The 15,487-nt window shown below is 39.0% G+C and overlaps 1 protein-coding gene across 1 annotated transcript; it reads right to left on the bottom strand.

Annotated features, from left to right (window-relative positions):
* Positions 1-3,895: 3,895 nt before the first annotated feature.
* On the bottom strand, positions 3,896-15,045 carry lpcat2 (lysophosphatidylcholine acyltransferase 2). The gene is made up of 14 exons (XM_062420295.1): positions 14,778-15,045; positions 14,249-14,391; positions 11,866-12,083; positions 11,180-11,292; positions 10,831-10,891; positions 10,326-10,384; positions 10,019-10,053; positions 9,785-9,839; positions 9,309-9,391; positions 8,878-9,003; positions 8,542-8,695; positions 8,236-8,334; positions 7,217-7,358; positions 3,896-6,278 (listed from the first exon to the last, which is right to left on the bottom strand). The coding sequence occupies exons 1-14, from the start codon at positions 14,886-14,888 to the stop codon at positions 6,100-6,102; spliced, it is 1,578 nt and encodes a 525-aa protein (XP_062276279.1). The 5' UTR covers positions 14,889-15,045; the 3' UTR covers positions 3,896-6,099.
* Between the last annotated feature and the right edge of the window lie 442 nt (positions 15,046-15,487).

Below are 15,487 nucleotides of genomic sequence, written 5' to 3'. Positions count from 1 at the left end.
CATGGAAAATAACAAATGGAAATTGAACCTATAACTTTGACCATCATGCTTTAGTTGTTGAAATGCACAGGATTGCTCAAGGCAAAATGATATCATTCTTTACCTTTTACCTTGATCATTCTGGTTCCCCTTCTCTTGCAGCCTGTAATTCTTTAGACTGCCCCTCTTCTCTCTCTCTCTCTCTCTCTCTCTCTCTCTCTCTCTCTCTCTCTCTCTCTCTCTCTCTCTCTCTCTCTCTCTCTCTCTCTCTGTCTCTCTCTTTCTCTCTCTCTCTGTCTTTTAATGTTCAGGTTCTCCCATGTTGACCTTAGTGATGAGAAGCTAATGAAACAAGACGCAGCCTCTCAGCAGTCACAGTATATGACCCTCTGGATTTAACCCGAGCATCCAGTTTTCCACATCAAACATTTGTATTTCCGTTTCTTTCTGTCCTTTTGCCTCTGTACTAACTGTGCACATACGTAAATGTGCACAAACATGTTCAAATTACTTCCTTACATGACATGATGTACACACACCCTGAGTTTTGTGAGTATTTAGTTGACCTCACAGTTTCAATCCCAGTAGTTCCTGCTAACTCTACTATCAGAGTTGGCCTAGTCAGAAAAAGCACCTCAACTCCATTGTGTTTAAAAGAATGACTGAGCCATTTATCAGATGTTTTATGACAAAACATTACAGAGACTTACCAGACTGTAGTGAGTAAGAGCCAGGATTTTAGGGTGACATTCTGACGTCATAGACCTTGGTCTCACAGATGCATTTCTTGTTTTGTCATTGCTTTGACTTAAAATACCAGGTCATTACAACATGATAATCAGGTCATGGAATTAGCATTGAGTGGGGTTTGTTTTGTTCTGCACTACCATTAAAGGTCTCTGGTTTAAATCTCTCCATGCCTCATGAAAGGCAGAGTGTATTTAAGCTTCTCTGTCTGGGCTTTAGTATCTGCAAACATTTAAGCACCTCAGCAATGTTAAGTCTTTTTCCCTGCATGCTGTATTCCGTCAGTGAAGTTGAAAAAAAGGCTTGTGAGACAAATGTCAAGTCATTGAGAATGACTTTTACCAGCAGCACATCTGGAAAAAATGGTTTACTGTATGTTCAACACCAAAAGGTGCAGGCCAATAAAGAGAGCTACATAGCAGCACTGCGTCTTATGTTTCAGCACACATCGAAAAAAAATCTCTGACAATCCTCAATAAGTGTAAAATAATAACCTGTTTTGTTTGGCAATCTCCTTCATCCAAAGAGTTTTATGTTTCTGAAGGTCACGCCCCTTCAGTCTTCAAGACACTAGTGAACACAACACAATAGTGGATACACACAAGTTGAGTTTGAATGGTGGGTAGTAATTAGGGGACACAAAAAGCGAGGCTTGACAGAAAGAGGATTGGCATGGTTGTTGTTTGTACCATGAGACCGCCTGAAAAAAGGAAGAAAAGGCTGCAGTTGATTGACAAGTCTCACAGTAGGATTCAGAATTGGTTAAGACACGGCTCAGACTAAATTTACATTTCACATAAGAGTCAGAATTTTCTTGTGTAACAATACAAATCACTTTTGTAATATTGTTGCATGAATGAACACCATAATACATGATACATTTCCTTGATTGGTTCCTAAAAGAAACAGTGATTACAATGATTGAACATGTTTTTTCTTATCTCGTTGATATGAGTTTTGATTTGTTTGGACACTATAAACACTTCCACACCATATTGGCTCATCTAACTGACAAGTGAAAGACAAATTGTTCACAACCTCACCCTGACCCATCTGCAAATATTACACAGGAAAAGTTGATGCCTGTCATTCCAAAAAGCTATCTGGAAAAGAATCAAGCACAAGATGTGAAATACCCAAAACATTGAGCAAGAAAATAAACCTGGGCTGCAAAAAGAGGCCCTGGGCCACTGATGTTTCATACGGCTCCCCAAAAGTTTGCCCTAACCAGGACCTTCACTTTTCCTACAAATCATCACACGGGAAATGAGGAACAATCCCTTTCCTGTGAGAATAATAGGAGAGAAGAAATCAACAAGGTGTCATCTGGTACGATAAGGAAACGTAACAATGAAGTTTGGAGGAACTCCCAGAGGAGCTGAAGGAGACAGCTTGCCAGGTTCAAGCCTGCAGGAGTCAGGGCTGGTGGGATATGTATGTGTGTGTGTGTGTGTGTTGTGTGGGTTTATGTGAAATAGCTTGGTTCACATGAAAATAAATGTGTAAAAATCTACACATGCCAGTGTCTATAGAAGTAAACACCCCAAAGAGTTAAATGAACTCTTTGCACTGAGCAGCTGGACCGAAGCCATATCTGCTCTGTGAGCAGCAGTGTGTTCATCTTTACAAAGTTATATCATGCTGCAAATTCAGAGAGCTTTACTGTAAATCAAACAGGATATCCCAAAGATTGGCAAGATATCCAATATGCCATGCTTTTTAAAAAGAATGTGTATAAAAAATATATGTATTTCCTTTGGATGATTGATGCAGCCATAAAAAAACATGACATGGTGGGTTTAGATAGTTCACTGTGTATTAACATCAGATGGCTTACAGTACATCACATACATTACTCCTCAAAAACACTGTTCCAGTTATGTGTGAGGTATAGGACTAAATTCAACATTTCCTCTCTTTATCCAGCATTTACAGTATTTTTTCTCATGCAGAAGTTCTATCCAGCAACTTTTACAGTTCTGTAGGCTACTGTAAATGTAGACTGCACTATATATCCATGTTCTTTATGCCGGACAATGGAAAGGTCACAGGAGTGTATATAAACACCCAGGCATCCTGTTGTTATAAGCAGGAAGGGTAAGCAGGTTATTCAACAGGAACATCAAGCAAAACTAACATTGATTTATTCCTCTTATGTAACATTCTTACAATATACTTGCACCAAAGAAATGTTTGTTCATATGCATTTGCCCTGAGTATTATTTTGGGTTACAAAGTAAGAAAGATGTTCCAATTTATGTTTGACCTCTAAAGTCAAACCCATCAACACTTCGTACTAGTTTAATAACTGCAAAGTTTGTGAAATATATGGTTGACTGGATCTAAACTTGTAGCGCCGAACTCTATCAGTACTTGTCCTCATTTTGCCTGAGAAAGCCGGGCTACCTGGTTAAATTGAGGCACACAGTAGTGTCACATCAATTTAACAGCGAGGCCTGTTGGTTCTGACCTTTCCTTCCAGCTTGGCACAGTGAGTCCATATGAAGCCTGTGTCCAGCTTGGGTCCACAAACAGAGGCTGCTCACTCACTCAGGTCCTGAGGAGACCAAATCAGATTACCAACGCGTATCTCCCACAATCTACTGCGACAGGATCGCCCCCCGGGCAGGGCTGAAATGGATACAGCAATATACAACAGCCATGCAGAGAGAGGGAGAACGGAGAGTGGAGTGGAGAGAAGAGCAGGAGATGTGGGTAGGGAAGGAGTCACAGTGTTGTTAGGGCCGCAACAATGTGACTTAATTGATTCCATGCCATCTCATCAATTTTGATTAAAATGAAATGAGCCTCTGTACGTTTGAAAAGGTTAAAACAAATTGAAGGTGGAAATCACAGCTGGTAATCACAATTTGTCTAACAGCAGGCTTTTAATGAAGCGACCCGCTCTCCATCATTCATGTCAGCCTCCTCTGTGCATTTGGAGCAAGACTGCATTTTCTGTGTGTGCGTGTGTGTGCATGTGTGTGTAAGTAAGTACATACACATACTGTTTTTACCACTGCATACAGTACATTAGGTTAGAATTAGCATTATGGACTCCTTACTTAGATAAAACAGGAAGCGGGAATACGCACAACAGGGTCCCTGCACTTAAAGGCTGTTTTGACCAATAAACAGATGGAAAACTCATTTTGTACAAAAAAAAATATCTGATTAAATGTTTATTGGATGTACAGGTACAGTTTTACACAAATTCTCTATGAAATGATCTGAAGTTGTATTGACAATAGATGAAGGACCTATTCTATCTGACAAGAAAAACAAACATTCTCATGCTAAAGAATCATTTACAATCTGTGAAAATTCTCCAAGTCTCGGTTGCCTATTTACATTGTGTTTCTTTAATGATAAATGAATGGTATGTTACGTGAATGCATTGTATCCGTTCATTATTTCAACCTCTTAAAGCAGGTTGGGTCAAAGACAGGCCAGATAAAGAAATGAAATATACACAATGCACACTGCAGTGCTGACAAATAGAGCAATTATAGCACATAATTCATTAGAACATGATTATTTTCTTTAAGATATTGCTAAAGCTTTCCATGCTTTGAACTAAAAAATGATAGATTTCTTGAAGTCTGTTTGTTTAAGGTTTTCTGCTGGTCTGAGACTGTAAAGATGATAACAGTAATCATTCATTTTAAACCTTACTTTATGTTCTATCGTGAGGTTACTCATGATTAAATGTCACATTTGCAGCAATTCAAAATATTTGCTTTGCATAAGTGATGCTTTAGTTTAAAGCAATTTCATGACTCCATGAACCAGAAAAAATGTGTACACAGAACGCCTGCCTATATGGTTTTTGCATTGAAAACATCATTGTTCTCCAGAGTCATGTTACATACAGAATATATATACACATTCTCCAAACCCCAACCCATAACACTGCAAGCCAGACCTTAAACCTGGCTATCTTAAACTTCATTGTTGTTTCACCCTGATCACTAATTTAAGGACAGGCCAAAATGTCTCAAACTCAAACTGCTACTAATAAGCATGGATGAAAAAACAACAACAAATACCCCAAAGAACCAAAGAAATCCCCACACACAAATCACAATAGAACTGTAACAGGTAACTGCTGGCACCTGGTGGTGGCTCAGAGAATGAGATATTCAGCAGCAGCCCATCCACTGCATTTATACTTCGTTATAAACAAAGTCTACAAAAGTCATTACAAGTTTCCTCAGTGGTTAATATAAAAACACAAGTTAGGCATTAGTTAAAATTGTATTCTTGTTTTATTTTAAAAAGCAAACTTTGCAGTGTTAACAAAAAAAAGAAAGAAAAAAAAAAAATCACATAATTGTAATGCGCCCTGCTAAATAAATAACAGTGCCGCTAGTTAATCTGAAAGCATACCCCGCTGGAATATGCTGTTGTGAAGAACCACTGTTGCCTTTTTGCTCACAAATTGCCCTATTTTCAGTGGTTGATTTGCTTTAGTAAACTTAAAGCTGTGTAGACGCTCTGCTGTCTCAGCAACAAAAATCTTCAGTAGAAATGCAAATAGATACACATGCAAAGCAAACCTCTGGCTAATTATACAGCCGTCTTACAAGGTCTGTGTCCCTGAGCGCTGGAAAAAAGTGTAATGCACAGCATGTATGCTCTTCGTAGACATAGATTTAATACAGAGCATCGGTGGGTTGCCAGATTGAATAGATCTTAATAAAGCTTACTTTACACTAATTATACTGCAACACAGAAGCACAAGGACTCTTCGCTCATATTGAAAAAGGTGTTGGTTTGGCAATTTTTCCACTAACTTACAGAAAACCACAAAGACAAAAGTGGATTTCGACGTAGCTATGTTCATCTAAATCTGATCAAAGGTAAACTCAGTCTAAACAGAATAACGTATCCGAATCAAAAACATGGTGAGGCTATTTACTATGATGTGGGAAAAACATTCAAGTATATCATAAAACACTGTCACTGACACAAGGACTCTAAAAGTCTTTCAGGGTTTAGTTTTCTTCCATATTTTTATCCTACGACTAACTTTTCATTTGCTCTTTTCTGATAAACACGTGACAAAAGCTCACACATGCAAAACTTTACACATGAAAAGGTCTCCAATAAGACATTTCTTGTGCACTGGCAAAGGGGAACTTGATTTTGTTTTGTTTGTTTTTAAATCTCTATAAGGCACTAAAACTGAAAATAGAAGCACTCTAAAAACTGTATAAAAAGGCAAGCACATGATGTATATGGCTCTGCTGTGGTAAATGACTTGAATTTGCTAGATGTCGTTGGGAGGGCAGATGGCACTCTTACATCTTCCATCTCAGTACAGTGTTTACAGTGTTCTGTCTTGCAGTCAAGCAGAGTTCACAGTTGTACTCAGTCATCTTTCTTGTCAGAGGTGCTGTCCTCATGTTTGTCTCCTGAGCTGGTCTGACCAGTCAATTCCAGATCACCTGGTCTCGCCTCTTTGATCGCTTGGTATCTCTGAAGCTCCAGGTAGGTGGTGAAGAGCTTGGCATACTCTGGGTGCGTCGTGGCGAAGGCTTGAAATTCACCTAAAGAATCACAGAGAGAAAGGAAAGCATCAGGATACAGTACAGCTTAGAATGAAGGAAATAAAAAACATTAAAATACAAAAACAGTACGCCTTTCACATATTTACAAGGCATTCCTCAAGTAATTATTTTAGAGCCATGTCAATTTTAAAAATAAACTGATAAAAAATATTACTGCTGGTAATATATACAGTAAGGGAGGGGGGGGGGTACATTTTACTATGTACCTGGATTAATGAAACAATAAGACATGATTTTTATTTGACCTTAAAAAACCTTAAAAAAACCTTAAAAAAGTCTAAACTGAGTCCAAATAAAAGCTCTGTAACTGTTTATGACCCATGTGTGAAATCAGAAGTGAAAATAGTATGGGAGGTTCGTGGAGAATTGATAAAAATCTGACAAGCTCCCTTGGCTCATTTTCATGCACTTTTGAGATAGTTCCTAAATTCAGCTCATCAGTTTTCTGTCTTGTGCCAGGCTTCACTTTGTGATAATGATGTAAATAATAATACAGCATTGCTATATGTATGAGTATTGAACTTGGTTGTATGTTAACATTTTGGCAAACCTGCATCATGCTTTTTATATGAAACTACCTTTGATGTATGACAGAGATCCAGATGGCACTATATGATATCTGTCTAGATTTGATTGAGTTACGACCTCAACAAGATGAGGTTACCTTTGTTGGACATTGTGCACATCATGTGTTATTTTTTTATTTATATGTATGTTATCTAACAGGAATAGTGCACATTAAAAAGCATTGCTGTAAATGCATCACGGTTAGCCAAGAGGCTGTTTTTCAACTGTATTCCCTGGACATATGTTAATGATGATCTATTCAGAGATTATCATCAGTGCATATCCAGATAGCATTTAATTAGTTTACACCCCTATTCTACGCCTTTATGAGAGTAAAACAGTTGACTCACTGAAGGTGATGAAACCAGAGCAGTCAGCATCAATCTCCTTGAAGAGCTTGGCCATGTTTAGATCTGACACGCCCAGAGCGGAGCGCAGAAGAGCGGTAAACTCCTCTCGGGTGATTTTCTCATCCTCATCTGTGTCAAACAGCTGCATGAGAGGGACAGCGAGGGAGAACATGTATTTCACTTTCATGTTTTCACATATCCAGAAAAAAATAAAGGTTATACAAAGTATGAAAATTGGTAGATGGGTGAGAGAAATCAAATATTAAGGAGGGAAATTAAGTTTTGCAGGTGTGTAGTTTATCCTAAATTAGTTGAACAATAACTTCACAGTTGAAATATATAAAAACTAGAACTGCTTGTCCAAACCCACATTTGACCTTATGGTCTGGAAAATGACTTAAAAGTCTTCCATGTTCTCCACAACAGGCACACATTGTTAACTTGACATTATCCAAGCCTCTTTGAATGCTGCCTATGTTCTTCCCCACAGTCCTGCCACAGCTCTGACCAGCTGTCTGCTCTCACATCAACTACATGCAGAGCTGGGTGATGTAGCCTTTTAACTTTTAACCTTTTAGCATTTTTAAAATAATGATGGTTGATTTCTTTGTATATGTTGGTGTTGTTTTATATTTACATGTATGCTGTAGATATGCAAACATAAGATGTCACCTCTCCTAGTTCCAGCATTTTTTCTTTTAAATCTCTGATTGATCTCAACCAAAGTTTGGAGAATGGAGCAATAAAATCCAGTCAGGAAAAAAAACAGCACTTAAAAAGGCAGTGGGAAACTCATGATGCAATGGAAACAGCAGTATCGATGAACATTCCTGATACAGTGATGAATAAAAACACTGGAGGGATGAGGTTGTGTACAGAGGCAAAAGGAACTAGCTACTAGCTTGGGTGACCCATAAGAGTGGATATTACCATAGAAATGTCTGTGTATTTGTACAGACTACTGCATAAGCGTCAGGACTTATTAGGAGCACAGCAATGTCAGAATATGTCTGTCCAACCTTGAAAGCCATCAGAAGAACGTCTTCAGTGTTCGCTGGCCGACACAAGATGGTCACTCCGATAACATACTCTCTGAAATCTATGGTGCCATCTCCATTCTACACAGAATTAAGCACAATAAAGATACTTCAGTTAGTAAATGTACAGATTATTATGATGATAGTACTCTGCCCTTTACGGTCTACAAATACAGGCTTCTGTCTCGTATCAAAACAGTTTTGAATGTCAAAAGGAGTATGGGGAATTTGTAGGGCGATATGTTATTTGGACAACAGCTTAAGTTATTTATACAAAACGTCTCTCACCCTGTCAAACAGTGCAAACAGCTCCTCAAGGGCTGGATTGACAGGCAGCTTGAGGAAACTGGCAAACTCTGCGATGGTGATGCGTCCTCCCTTACAGGAGCTTGCCATAGCTGCAAAGCCCTCCAGATCTTTCTTCAAATTGTCCCACTTCAGACTGAGGGAAAGTGACCACAGCATGAGGAGGAAATTGTGTTGTGTGTCAGTAACATTAAGTAGAAAAATAATGACAACCTCCTATAACACATAACTGCTCTCAGCTCTTTTGGGAGTATATTAACAGTTTACACACTCTACTGATAAAACTGATATGCTGAGAGGAGAGTGTGAAGTTCTTACTTGAGTTTTCGACTAATTTTGGTAAACTCCACCAGGCCAGCCTCCATGGGTAGCGTCAGCTCCCCAGCTGAGATCATCAGACGACAGTCTTCATATGTATGGTCTGTCACTGGAACACCCAAAGCCCTGCAAACACACAGTTTCAAACAAAGGTCAGACAGACAGATCAAAGGATTGCACAGACTGGACCGCCTGCATACCAGTGTAGATATAATGTCAGTCAAGAATTATTGGTTTCAGTTAAATTGTAGCCATGATATACTGATATTTTTATTCATCTTTAACACCATGCTCTCAATAAGTGTTTCATTTTCAACTTACTCATACTCCATATTTGTTTTACATGGTACTGTTAATAATATAAGCACCAATCATTTTTATTAAACTTTTTTCTATAATGTGGGCTTGGGCAATACACAGAAGACACTTACTGGGCCATAATGTCTCTCACTCTGCTTGCAAGCAGAGGCGGGCTTTTCTTCTCCTCCTCTGTGGGTGTGTGAGGTGGCAGGAACTGAAAAACAGAGAACACATAAAAGGAAAGGTCTTAGCAAGGTCAAGCAGAAAGTAAACTCTTAAACCTTTGTGTAGAAGCCAAAGTCCCCTTGTGCAGATAACACACATCTGCCTTTGCGTGGTAGAATACCTCTGATTTAACTCAGCTGCAGAGAATGGCACAAATACTACTGGGAAAGCTGCACAAATAACTAAGAGAAGTAATCAAATGTTTTCTACAGACACAGATACACATTAATGATTAGAGAAATAACATGTATTAAATGTTTTATTATAAAAATGATTGCTGCACACCCATGTGTCATATCTAAAGGTTAAAACAAATCTTTATAGTACTGCAGCTACTATACATGGAAGCACATACATGAAGTGAAGATAGACATTCTGTTACCTCTATCTCGACTGTGGTGTACAGCTGGCAGAGAGTTAGAAGCAGCAGGGTCTTCCTGCAGATAATACAATTTTGAAAAACACACAGTTGGTTACATGTTTTATACCTTCTTCAATACTAACAAAAGTTATTGCAATACAAGGAAAAAACAGCAGCAGACCGCCCCCTTGATCAAACATGCATACTGTCTGTTAAACATTAGAAATCTCTCATGATTGTGGAAAGTATACTTACGAGCTGAAACCTTGCCAAGTCCAAGTCACAGTATCCTAGAGGGGGAAAAAAGAAGAGATTGCATAAAGCTTCCTAAAGCATAAACCCTAGGATAAAGTACACATTAGCTGGGTAGTTGTGCGTGAATGATTCTAATGTCTGATGCACTCAAAAGCCTGTAAACAGTTTAACCAGACAGCTTAATAAGAACTGAGGCAGAAAACATGGAATAATGAAAATAACACTGACTTATAGAAAACTCATTTAATTTTCTGATTGCATGTGCAGTGAAATATATTAATGATCAGTTACAATCACAATCACTCACTAGTTTGTTGGGATATCTCATCAGTATAGGCTGCACAGGAACTCCTGGGATAAAGGCACCTAGAAAGAAAGGGTGCAAACAAAAAGCATTACAAGTGAATGAGAGTTGAGTAATTATGATGTATGATGTATGACTAGACTGAGATGATTCTTCTCTCTCAAAACCAGTTTGGGGGTATTAGCTGAAAACAAGTCAAATCACAAAACACATAATTAAAACTGTAATTAATGTGAGATCAAGGGTTCCATCTGTTGCGTGGCCTTTCTGAATGATGTGACATGGTAATGCAGAACATGTTTGCAAATTATGGAAAAATTGGTTCCACATTAACAAACATGACCTCCAAATTTGTTTGAAATGTTGTTATTTTTTATTATCATTATTATTATTATTAGTAGTAGTAGTAGTATATGATTTGTATTCATTTTTGTCTGTTATGTCTTTCCTTGTATTTGGAATTTTTCCTTGCAAAATAAAAATGAAAAGTTTCATTTTTCTATCTCACCTTGTTTGAAAGTGATAAGACATGAGCGATTTGTACACGTTCCCTCAGGAAATATCAGAACCTGAAGAACAAAACATCATTAGTTAATGTTAAAATCATATGCTGTGTCACTTCTACTTCATGCTGTGATGGTGCTTGTTAACATGCACTGTATTTTGAGAAATACTCTGACAGAAGCATAATTATAGAATGTAGGCCTCTAAAACTAAGAAAGGAAATGAAGAAACCAAACCAACATCCTGAGTTTCTGCTTTTGGGTTTTTTTCTCTGCAACTATTTTCTTCACTAACACAAGTTTAATACTAGTCCTTTGCTCCTGAGCCTGGGTTTTTTGTGTGTGGTGACAGACCTGTGGCCAGCTGCCTCCTGACTTGGCTCTACTGTCAATCTCTTGGATTGTGTTCTTCCTGGAGTCTGGGTCCTTTCTTGACACCAGCACTGGCTGAAGACAGCGCACAAACCCTGCAGAGAGGGTAAAACACACATTAATACACACATCAAGAAGAGGAAAATATGAATAGTTTTTTTTGTTATGCTCTTCACATATTATTTTAATGTAAAACAATGCTTTGTTCGCATCATGCAGTATATTGCAGGGCCATTTAAAAGAATGGTCATTTACTGATTAACGGTAAACGGACTGCATTTGTATAGTGCCTTTCTAATCTTCTGACCCAAAGTGCTTTTACAATACAAGCCACATTCACCCATTGACACACACATTCATACGCTGATGGCAGGCTGCCATGCAAGGTGCCTGCTCATTTCTAATGCTCACACACATTCACACATCGATGGAACAGCCTTTGGGAACGATTTCAGTATAATATAGTAGTAGTAGGACATCCTACAAGCAGAATGATAATGACTTTGCATGTCGAATCTTACCAGTGTGACACACGTTTACGCTCGTACGCTCTCATGCATACTGCAGGTTGTGAACACAAAGAGCAGACCCCCTCCAAACCACACACACACACACACACACACACTTTCCTGTGCTGAAAAAACAGAGCAAAATGGAAAGTGTCTCACTGCCAAAGATGGGTGTAGCCAGATTTTCGACTCTGGAGACGGTGGAGGGCAGGCCTGCTACAATGCATACAATCCCATCAAAAAAGGTGGAGTGGGGGGCCACAGCCAGGATGGGGGCCTCACTGCTGTTGACTTGTTTGCCCTTGACCACCACCCTGAAACCCATGCAGAAGTAGTAGGTCCTCCCCAAGGCAGCCATCACCTTCTGACACATGAACCTGGGAATGACCAGAATCATTTAAATGACCAGATTCATGAGATTATGTAAAGAGATGATGTAATGCATGCTGTGTTTCACACTGGAATCAGACATGTTAAAAATGTCTTCACTGAGAGCTGCGCAAAGTATGAGTTTGAAATATAAAATATACTGTATACAATTTTTTTTAAATGATTTTACTTTAAACATTGTTATTCTGTTGTGCAACTTGGGCTGACGAAATTACTAGTGCTTTTAGTAATAGCTACATAATTGTGTACTTTTCCGTATCCACAGAATTACAAAGACGCTGACTTCCGCCACTCACTTCCTCATCTTCTGGAGAAAGGGTAGTAAGTCTCATATACAGACTGAGAACCTTTGCAACTCTTTCCGAGTATGTAGAGCTATGAATATTTAAAGCTCTATGCTTTATAGGGCAGGAGGCTTAACGCACCTTTGCTTCCTACACACTACCAACAGATCAGGTTATCATGGTTGTATCCTGAGCATATGAGCATAGAGCTAAATAGTTTTTTATTTGGGGTTGTGTTTCTCACCAGCTGTCTACCTCATATCCAGAATTTGCAGGTCTTTTAGCTCTGTTAAGGTCCTAAGAAAAATATCTTCACCAAGAACTCATTTGCTGCCCTTTTGCCATGTTGCACTGGGTAGGAAACATACCACTTGTGGGCGTACATCTGCCCACACTTTAATTGAGGAAGTTGGTGAATGGGGTTGGGACTCATTTGATTCATTGTTTACAACACAAATATTACTTAATGGAGCTTAAATGGTCACTATTAGTGAACACATACTCATTAAAGCTGTGAAAGTTTATTTACTAATCTTGTCCTTTCATAGTAGAAGCTAAGCTTCTCAAGTCATGAGTTCTTTAACCACCTTTGACAATAATTGAGCTCATTAACAGCACAGCAATAAACAGACAAAGTAAAATAGGACAAGATAATAGCTTTCTCTTTCATTTGTCACCTTCACCACATTTGATCATAGTCATATAAAAAGGTGTGGTCAAACATCAAGAATTTTCCTGTTAGCTGCAGAACTGTGCAATGTGTGTCTGCAGCACGTACTAGCCGCCCAATTTAACATTTTAAAATGCTGCAGCCTGATTGGTACTCACAGGTTAAAAAAAACTGCAAGCCAACCACTAGCAATGTAACATTTGTGTTGCTGTAAGTTATGATATGGAAAACACCTTCAAATTAATTTACACACTGCATATAAATATACACTAATATGCCCAATCATATGATCTATCCCAGTTCCTTCAGATATAATGACAATATCAGAAGATCAAAAATGTGTTTCTATTAATACAATAAAGATAGAAATCACCTTTTCAGGTCCTTTTATAAAACACCACTGACTCTTTCCTCTCTGGGCACTGATGGGAACTGAGAGCTGAACTTATGATTGTGGCGCAGATATGATCTACAGAAACATGATTCGGCAGAAGCGCAAGACTCTGCACATTCTTCAAGTCATGTCAGGAACTATTATTTTGAGAATATGCCGCCTTGGCTGTGTGTTCCTTTCTAGTTTATGAATCCAGAAACACACTTCACTGCTTTTGCCAATTCTTGCTTTGGCAAAATTTTCTGTTGTATTCAGTAAAGTGAAACTACATTTATAACTACATTAAATCTTAATAGTTTTTTACATATCTTTCCAATAGCTATGCTTGTTATGCACAAAGTGGCATTACTCACTTATGAAAGCAGCATTACTCCCCCTTGTTTATGGTTTAGGTGGATAGATTTAGTTTTAGGTTTAGTTTAATACATGGTGACACATTTTTATCTCAGTGCAGCTGGTTTGCAAACACTAAATGTTTGCATAACATTGCACATGTAGAAGAATGCAAAAAATGTGAAAACAGGTTTCTGACATAATGTATGCATCAGGCCAAAAACCAAGCTAGTTGCGCGAGCGGTTTTAAGGGCTAAATTTCCCATGCCAGTAAATAAAACGGATGTAAAAAAAAAAAAAAAGCAGAGCAAGAAAGATACACTACTTGGCAATACCTTTAAGCGATTTAAGTTTTCTAGTGATTAATAAGTGTGTATGTGATCTAAAAAGCATGCCAGTCTGTAAATGGTTTAAGTGTGAGCAGCTCTGTGGGAGGCTGTGTGGCAGAGAGATGTTTGTATCCCTAGTTACCGTCTCCAGCCCGTCATTGGTTCCACAGTTCCTTTCAGAGGATGCTTGAAGGTTATTATGACAGCTACTGGCCATGTCACCATGAGAACCAGGGACAGGAGGATGGCTCGAATAGGGACCAGGAAGATACCCAGGAGGACACACTGCAGAGAGAGACAAAGAGAGAAAGAGACACACACACACACACACATACAGGTTATCAGTAGGCCTGTATGTAAAATAACCCTGTTTATATATTTCCATAGAAATATGCACGAGTATGGAAATCCGCATCACTGAACAGCTTTATAGAAAGCACACAACGGCTCTCATTGTTTGTGCTGCATAGCTTTACAAGCCGATTGTCAAAGCCTCGTTGGAGAAGATTAGGCCCTGGTCACCCTGCAGCCTGTGTGTGTGTGTTTGTGTGTGTGTATAATCTCACACTTCAGATATGAGACACCGTGTGATGCCAAAAGCAATGGCTATTTCTGAAGAGCTTGCCTTTTTCTATATATTCATGAGCATTGAACTCAGACGCCATACTCACTTTAATAACCGCAGCTTTGGTTAGTTGTGTGTCTTGAACAAACGGGTTGATGACCGGTGGCAGGAGCAGAGACTGCTGTCTCGGCAGGGCAAACACTCGCTGTTGCGGCATGGCAGTCCTGGGAACCACGAAACACAGAAATGTTGCAGTAGTCGAGGCGCCGCAACCTTATCATCTCACTTCCTCAACGGGGGCCCTGCTCGCTCATTTCCCCCCATATCAGGCGATCTTTGCGGGCGAAGGCGAGAACACACACACACCAGCGAGAGCGGAACCGGACTGCCTCAAGCTCCACCTCCAACCTAACTAACGGTGGCCGCCTGGGTCGAGTCCGATCAGGGTGCATTTGAAGGTTGTATACGAAATTGCGACAATATCTACAATCTGTGATCATTCATCGAATGGATGCATGTCGAAAGGATTCTATCATCTTATTCGACTTATTTCTAAATGTGATGCAAGTCAAATGGTGCTGCAATGACAGTACGTGTGTGCTTTGTGGATAAACCACTGCTTATAGAAACAGAAGTGTTCTAAATCTGGGCAGAAATAGCCCCGAATATACTATAGCTATGATGAACAATTAACGAATGAACAGATTTCAGAGGAATAATGTGACGTACCGACACAATGTTTTTTTAAAACCTCCCATAAATGTCCACTAGATGGCACCGTTTCATTACAAAAATCCTCATGTGAGACAGTCCATC

Source organism: Scomber scombrus, chromosome 1, assembly GCF_963691925.1.
Source record: "Scomber scombrus chromosome 1, fScoSco1.1, whole genome shotgun sequence".
Classification (NCBI taxonomy): Eukaryota; Metazoa; Chordata; class Actinopteri; order Scombriformes; family Scombridae; genus Scomber; species Scomber scombrus.
This window is presented reverse-complemented; position numbering and strand designations above follow the sequence as displayed.